Source organism: Benincasa hispida, chromosome 5, assembly GCF_009727055.1.
Source record: "Benincasa hispida cultivar B227 chromosome 5, ASM972705v1, whole genome shotgun sequence".
In the NCBI taxonomy this organism is placed as follows: domain Eukaryota; kingdom Viridiplantae; phylum Streptophyta; class Magnoliopsida; order Cucurbitales; family Cucurbitaceae; genus Benincasa; species Benincasa hispida.
Window position 1 is genome coordinate 62,418,994 of NC_052353.1, and position 7,556 is coordinate 62,426,549.

At 36.6% G+C, this 7,556-nt stretch overlaps 2 protein-coding genes across 3 annotated transcripts; one reads left to right on the forward strand and one right to left on the reverse strand.

The window, feature by feature from the left end:
• The first annotated feature begins 1,252 nt into the window (after nucleotides 1–1,252).
• On the forward strand, nucleotides 1,253–3,522 carry LOC120077955. The gene is made up of 4 exons (XM_039032093.1): nucleotides 1,253–1,476; nucleotides 1,755–1,954; nucleotides 2,746–3,215; nucleotides 3,364–3,522. Exons 1-4 carry the CDS (start codon nucleotides 1,326–1,328, stop codon nucleotides 3,401–3,403), a joined length of 861 nt encoding a protein of 286 aa, XP_038888021.1. The 5' UTR covers nucleotides 1,253–1,325; the 3' UTR covers nucleotides 3,404–3,522.
• Nucleotides 3,523–3,768: 246 nt separating this feature from the next.
• On the reverse strand, nucleotides 3,769–6,441 carry LOC120077954 (protein WHAT'S THIS FACTOR 9, mitochondrial). Of its 2 annotated transcripts, none has more exons than XM_039032092.1 (2): nucleotides 5,902–6,441; nucleotides 3,769–5,754 (listed from the first exon to the last, which is right to left on the reverse strand). In XM_039032092.1, the coding sequence occupies exon 2, from the start codon at nucleotides 5,677–5,679 to the stop codon at nucleotides 4,108–4,110; it is 1,572 nt and encodes a 523-aa protein (XP_038888020.1). In that variant the 5' UTR covers nucleotides 5,680–5,754; nucleotides 5,902–6,441; the 3' UTR covers nucleotides 3,769–4,107. The 2 variants fall into 2 exon arrangements, with proteins under 2 accessions (XP_038888020.1, XP_038888019.1); XM_039032091.1 differs by having other exon boundaries at nucleotides 5,846–6,441.
• Between the last annotated feature and the right edge of the window lie 1,115 nt (nucleotides 6,442–7,556).

The window sequence follows — 7,556 nt, forward strand, 5'->3', positions numbered from 1 at the left end:
AAAGGCCCAAAAAGTTAGTAACAACTAATTTTTATTCCTAACTAAATCTTGGGCAATCTCGCCTGAGATAGATGAAAAACTATTTGAACAAGTTTTCAAAAAATATGTTAGTTTTGTAAGGTAAAGGTAAAAATTTAAAGGTGTTATTTTGAAAATTTTTCAACTAAATACATGCTATTCCAGAAAAAAGAAGTCTGTAATAATACAGAAAATGCCAAAATTAGTTAACCTTTTTTAACCAACAAAATTAGCTAACTAAGGAATATAACGTTTTTTTTTTGGGGGGTAAATATGTATATATAAAGAATAGCCTTAGGTAAGTGTTTGTCAAGTACTCAATAATATATAATCCAAAGCAAATTGAAAAGGCTACACAACATTTGACCTATTGTTACATAGAGACGGAGACTTGGTCTTAAATTAAATAAAATTAGATTTGAAAATAAATTAGACTTTGAAGTTTCTTTTTAAGTCCCATCACATGAGGATGATAGAAAATTCATATAAAGTAAATGCATAAGATTGTAAACCGTATTTTAAATAGTCATTAAGCCAAAGTTCATAATTGACATGTATTTCTTACTTTGAAGTCGAATGTTCAGATCCACATATTTTATTGAAAAATTTTGGGCCGATGATAAATTGTCATGTCATTTCTCAAATTAATGATCAATCACAATTGAGTAAAAAGAAAACTTTTTCCTCTAAAACATCATCCAAACCTAAGTTCTTAATTTGCAGGTTCATAAATTAAAAGCTCAAAATAAAACTTTGAGACAATTCACCAAGCATAAAAACTTTATGAGCTTTAAAAGACTAATGATCCTCAAAGACTAGTGTCCTTTAAAGACAAATTATTCTGAGACTTCAACTTTAAGATCATTTACACACTCTATTTTTGGGGTAAAGCATACACATCCACGAAAAAAGAATTAGAGGATCAAACGTTAGAGAACAAACTACACGTACATAAATCTCCATAAACTCATAACTCTACAAACTACCTTTCTTTGGAAATTTGGTCGCTCACTTGTACTAAAAGACTAAAAATAGCCATTTATGATAATTTAAAAATTAATAGCGTACTTTTTTCTTTCCATTGAAACCTAAAATCTTGTTATATACTTCAATTACTCGAGGGAAATTCGTCAAATGGGCCACATAATGTGGACTGTGGGCGTTCAAAATTTGGGCCTTTTCGGGTCCATGGGCTTCATTTTGACGGGCTTTATTTCTTAATCCTTTTCTTCCAAAATTTTAATTCCATTTCTGAAAGAATTTTGCCTGCAACTGCAAGCATTCAGGAAGACGAACGAGAAACGGAGATGATACTGAACTCTGCAGCAGCCATAGCTAAGGTTGTTCCGCTGCGGCCTCTATTGAAACCAATACGTGCCTCTTCCAACATCAGCACAGAACAGCTACGCGAGGAACTCACTCACCTTCATTCTGAAGCAGAGAGTACAAGAACCAAAGGTCTGTGTGCATTCTTTCGCCTTCTCCACTGCCGCAATTACTTTCTACAATCTTAGCCAAATTAGACGCAAATTTTGTCATCATCGTTCTTGATTTCTTTGTAGTAAGTTTTTTATTCGTGTAAGTGTGTGTTGGAGCGTCGAATTGGGAAATGGTAATGAGTGACCGTCGCAACGTGCATTGTTAAAGTATTTGGAATCTTTTCTGCCGCAAAAATTAACTTACCTGCTTTCTGGCTCCAATACCTTTAAAATTGAATGAAATTTTGGTTGATTCAGCAAACAATGCGAGATTGAGACTCTTGAGATTGTCTGAGGCTGCTGAGAAGCTACGGCGGCAAGCAGCTATTAGCGTACAAACAGGGAAGGAAGATGACGCGAGAGATCTACTTTTCCAGAAGAAGAAGGTAATGCAAGCGTTGGAGAAGTCAAAGAGTCGAATCAAGTTGTTGGATGAACTGTCAGTAAAGCTTCATGAGGTAAAATGAAGTAATAAGTTGACCGAGCAGTGCTTTTATATGGTCAATTTCTCCACATTCATGTTTTACTCATAATCTGGCAAGTGATATTGAATTGATGGAGAATTTAGTAACTGATATGTCATGGATGTTCAATTACTGGACTTACATTTTCCAGTTAATGCCTTTATGGTATCATATCATTCCTGTCATTGGAGCGTTGCAAAGGGTTGTGAAATGATACAAAAGAGTTCACCAGGTACTCCACTTTGGCCATGGCCTCGATCAAGGGTAGTTTCAAAAGGAGGCCATCTTGGTAAAAGAACATAAGAAAAATAATACTTGTAATATTATGGTAGCATGCCATAATTGGTTCTGCTTTAATGCACAAAAAAACGACGGAGAACTATCTATTGCTTGAATTTGGAGGGGAAGACTTTAATGGGGATTCTTGAGACGAGGTCCTCTAAGCGAAGATGACTATGACAGATAAGAACATGCAGCGCAATGCTGCTTGTGTTTGTATTCATTTCATTTGGTGCATTGCTAGCGCTCATTTTGTACAGCTTGTGAAAGAATGAGTGCAGTTTGGCCATGGATACAGCAGCCTGGAAATTTACCTAATAGATCTCAAGAAGGGAGGACGATTGCAAGTGGAGGGGAGGGGTTTTGGTATTAGCCGCCCTGGCACTTCTGTTTCCCACTCTTGTCATTTTTGTTTCTGCAAAAATAATTTTCTAATGTGGTTCATACTATCCAAGAATCTGTTCTTCAGTTTTAACAATGAAAAAGAAACTACTTGATTTTCTCAGGCAATATACGTGAAAGAGAGTCAGCTAATTGGGAATATTGGTTCAGATTTGACAATGGCCACAGAAGATGTTTCGAGCCCTATTCGCATTGCCTCTTCGGAGCAGGAAGCTGCAGAAGATTCAGAAGAAACTGATTTTGAATCTAAAGATGTAAATCTTCCTGAATATAAAGATTTGCAGCCGAGTGCTGCAGAGGATCATGCAAGCATAATAGCTAGTGACCGAGAGCAAGAGGCCCCTCCATGCTCTGATTTAGGGAGTGAAAATCAAATGGTAAACAGTATGAAGGGAGTATCGTCTTATGAGGACTTCATGGAAAACCTGGACAAACAGCTAAGCATAATTGAAGATGAACTTGATGCTGTGCTGAGGGCTTCAACAGTCCTGTTAGATGGTGAGGATAAACAAAAAAATTTAAGAGTACAGCAAATAGTGGAACTTCAAGATAGCATCCGGCTTATCAGAAAGAGGTAATATATTCTTCACCACCCCCATAAAAAAGAACACTGCATTTTGATTATCATTTATCTTTCGTATTGTTTTAAGGTTGGGGCTTCGATACGAAATCTCAAATTGCTGAAAATCTAAGAAAATGTGTTCTAATCTTCATGTTGACAGAGTCTCAAGTTTCAAGTTGGCAAATGCGAACATTAGGTAGGTAATACTTAGCTTTGGAGCACCTCTATCTTGCGTAACTATTGAAGTATAATTTTTGTAAACTTCTACTCAACAATTTTCCCCCAGTTGTAAGTAATATATCAGTATTTGTTACAAGCCCATTCCCACTCATACATTGTTGCATTATTGGCATAGAATTCGTTAGTTTGTGATCCACAAAACACAATATTTAACCGCAGGTTCTAGATTTAATCCAACGCCTTCAAAACACAGGATGATAAAGTTTGATGTGTAATGTTCACAACTTTTCTTTAACACGAGTTCCTGAAATTTTAATTTGTACGATTGGTTTCAGGAGGCAAACATTGTTTCAGACATTCCATAGTCTGTAATCCTAATCGTAGTTGTCTTATAGGGAGAAACCAATGGTTTCAAGAGTACAAGGTAATGGAATTTTGGTTGTTCATTTTTTATGTACAATTGGGAGAGATACAGTTAACCGACCATGAACCCTAGTTGAATGAATACAGCTTACAAACCTAAAGTGAAGGAAATGAGACCAACTCTTTCTTTTAGTAAATCAATTGCCGAATCAAATCTTTCCTCAAAGTACCAACCAATTGTAATAATGAAAAGGATTGGGATGTTAACTTTCGTGGAGATGTGAAGGGGGCCTATGACGTTAAAAGAAACTTATCCCACAAAATAAACAAGTAAAGGCCAGTTACAAGGCTAAACCTTCGTTCATTTATTCATATTTGACCTCTCTCTTTTAACATCCCTATAAGGTCTCTCTGCAGTCGAGTTCATTCTATTTGGTAATATCATCCTGTTTCTAAAAGCATTTTCTTTGAAATCGACATTTCTCTTGCGCACATTGTCTCTCCGGTCAGCACGGACGTTGTCTCTCCGGTCAGCACGGACGCTGTCTCTCCGGTCCGCACGGACGCTGTCTCTCCGGTCCGCACGGACGCTGTCTCTCCGGTCCGCACGGACGCTGTCTCTCCGGTCCGCACGGACGCTGCAATGACTACGAGTACTTTCATCTTCATTTTCATCTTCATCTTCGTCTTTGTCATCGTCATCCAAGAAGTTGAGTAATTCAGCTTCATTCTGTTTCCCAGGTCCATCATCTGACCCTTCTTTCTGTTCTTGCTTCTGGTGGCGAGTACCACTATGCTCGCTTGTTGTTTTACAGTCTTCCTTCACTGTGTTCATAAGGTGAAGGTACTTGTTTCTAATGTTCATCAAGGGGCTAATCTCAATAACAGAACCCCTTTTATACCCTTCTTTCAAGACGACTGTGTAGGTTCCAGCCTTACTCGATACATAGAATATCCCTGGATGGTGAAGCAATGCTCTCTTAAACCTTGACCGTAGACCAAAGTACTCACCTATGCACAATATATTTTCCTTCTCAGTCTTCTTCGTGACCAGCATATGAAGAAGCTCGTGTAAAATCGCAGCAGTCCATTTATCAGATTCATCACTGTTAGGAGAAAGATGTGATGCATTTTCATAAGGAGAAATGTAAGGTAGCGTTTGCCACTCATCCACCCACTTCTTGAACTTCTTATCCATCTCAAACCCGTTCGAGAATTTCATAGGAAAAGTAATATGCATTCCCTTCGATGTATCAGGCTTTACTTTTGCAGCCATATTCTCTAAAACTGATGTGGCCAATTCATTGTTCCAACATACCAATTCCAATGCCCGCATATCATCTGAGCCATATGCAAAATTTTGGTGTCCTACAACTTTGAAGTAATCTGGAAAATCAGGAACTATACTTTGAATATAATCTTTAGGAAGACCCAGGTCCCATTTCAATTGATCAATGATACTTACAGGTACTTTATGGACTCTTGATAGCATTAAGAGCCTCACGAGTCGATCTGCAGCTTGTTGTCTACAAGTTTCAGTTTGATACGTTAGCTGCTCTTCAGCATCAAGTTCAAGGACTTTAGAAGTTAGCCGAACATGAGGTTGAATCCCAATGCCTCCAGGAAGAAATTCTTCAAAAATGGAAGGATATTTTCTGATCAAATCAATAGGACGCGTTGGAATTCTTAGAACTTCCTTCTTCTGAGTTATGATGGAAACTGGAACAGACTTGGACGGCTCCGATTTTATAAAATCTTTTATGTTCATCACTGGGAGAAGATTCTTCTCTCTCTCAACAGCATGATCAAGACCACGATCTCGAACCCAATTAATTGTGCCGTCTACATATGTCCGAAGGTGTATCTGAAAAATGTGGTGTTGCTGTTGGGACCGATGGGGAGGTCCTGAGCAAGAGCGGAAGAACAAAAACATTCTAGTGCTCTATTTATCTTCACTTCCTTTGTTGTTTCTTTGATTGAGCTTCAAAAATACTGAGAACCAGGCTATCTGAAAGCATTCCGAACACAATATTCATCATAAATAAAAGTTGGATAAATTTAACTCAAAATGGAGTACATTTTAGGAGAGTAAATGCTACCGGCGGCTGTGGGCCGAGGCAGGAAAGTAAAAAGTTCTGGGGCGACGGCGGCTGACCTGAAGAGACGTGGGATTACGGCGAGTGAAGGCTACGAAGAAGGAAGGCGAGGAGGCGGGCGGAGGAGAAGGAACGAGGAAGAGCTCTGGCACTGCGACTGAATTGGAAGACGGAAGTCAAGGACGAAGGAAACGAACAAGCCACTCGCGAAAAACCCTTAGGTATACATATATATGTAACCGGTGCGGTTCGGATTGACCGAATTTATTTCTCTTGAACTTGAGACCGAACCGAGCCGAGCCGGTCGGTTTCTGGAAAAACCACCCGATCCAACTGAACCTGATTATAGTACTTTTCAATGGTTGAACCAAATTTGCATACGCCATCTTTCATCCCTCCATTTTTGGCCTTTAAACGTGGCCTGAATATTGAAGGAGGGGGAATATTGTAATTTGCTTAAATAGATAGTTGAGTATGATAGGAAGGCCAATGTGATTTTCATGTTCGAATTACCTGTCGTTTGATTAGATCCCCATTCTTTTTGGTGCTCGTAAGGGATATCAAGGTGGAATGATCAAACTAAATGTACATATATTATCACATAGAGTATAATCAAATTATTATTATTTTTTAAAATGCTTGATTATTAATATGTATGTTCAACTTCTATGGATCTCAAATGATTCCTTGTTACTGTTCAAAAGATAAGCGAGAAAGAAAAATAAGATGATTGATTCATTTCTTCCGACCCTTTTTTAAATTTGATAAATGTTGGTTAATCGTATATTTATATTTTATTATAGTTTTGTAATTTAGAGTATCGTTTCCTATATGATCCCTTTGAATTGCATCTATTGAGAGGTCTAAATGATGAGTGAAAAGTCAGCTAATATAATATTTTTTAAGTTTAAAATATCGTTTTGGTCTATGCTTTGAATTTCATTTTATGATTCATTGTCTAATTTCAGTTCATCTATTTTTAATAAATCTTAAATTTAATTCTATATTTTCAGTAAATCTTTAATCTTGCCATTCAAATTATTTAATCACAATTTGTTAAATAATAATAATAATTTTCATTCAGATTTAACATGTAAATATATTTTTATAATTTATTAAAAGAATGCTAATAGAGACTTTTATTTCTTTAAAAAAAATTAACAATAAATTAGCAATATTTGCTTAATTTTAAGATTTATTAAAATTATAGGGGCTAAAATTGAATTGAAGTTATATATATATAAAAAAAAATCGAACATAATCCAAAATAAGTCATTTTTGTAGAAGTCCAGGCAAAATGGGTCATTTCTAGCCAATACCTAAATGAAGATGTTTGGAAGCATTTAACTAAATTTTCTCTCAAAAAAAAAAAAAAAAAAAAGAAAAAAAAAAAAGAAAAGAAAAGAAAAAGAAAAGGAAAAAGTTTGGAAGCATTGTCATCATTTCATCAAGGTCTTAAACATTAAATCTTCACTCTCATTTCTTTCAAATACATCTGAAAAACCCATTTATCTTGTAGCATTCCTCCCAATTGATCCAATACAATGTAGATATCTTGATCTTTAGGATGCAACCTCCCACCACCAACTATGAACTCATGAACTTCAATCAGACAGCCCCCTGGTTCCTTCTCCGCCTTCTTCATCCTCCATTGCTCACACAAAGTTATTCGTCCAAGCATGAACATTCGCCATTAGAACATAACCCATGCTTT

Excerpts from the sequence above, each read along its gene's own strand:
- LOC120077955 (XM_039032093.1), top strand. The coding sequence starts at position 1,326 with ATGATACTGAACTCTGCAGCAGCCATAGCTAAGGTTGTTCCGCTGCGG. Across the intron at positions 1,955-2,745 it reads TGTCAGTAAAGCTTCATGAG|GCAATATACGTGAAAGAGAG; the intron begins GTAAAATGAAGT and ends TGATTTTCTCAG. Across the intron at positions 3,216-3,363 it reads ATCCGGCTTATCAGAAAGAG|AGTCTCAAGTTTCAAGTTGG; the intron begins GTAATATATTCT and ends TCATGTTGACAG.
- LOC120077954 (XM_039032092.1), bottom strand. The coding sequence starts at position 5,679 with ATGTTTTTGTTCTTCCGCTCTTGCTCAGGACCTCCCCATCGGTCCCAA.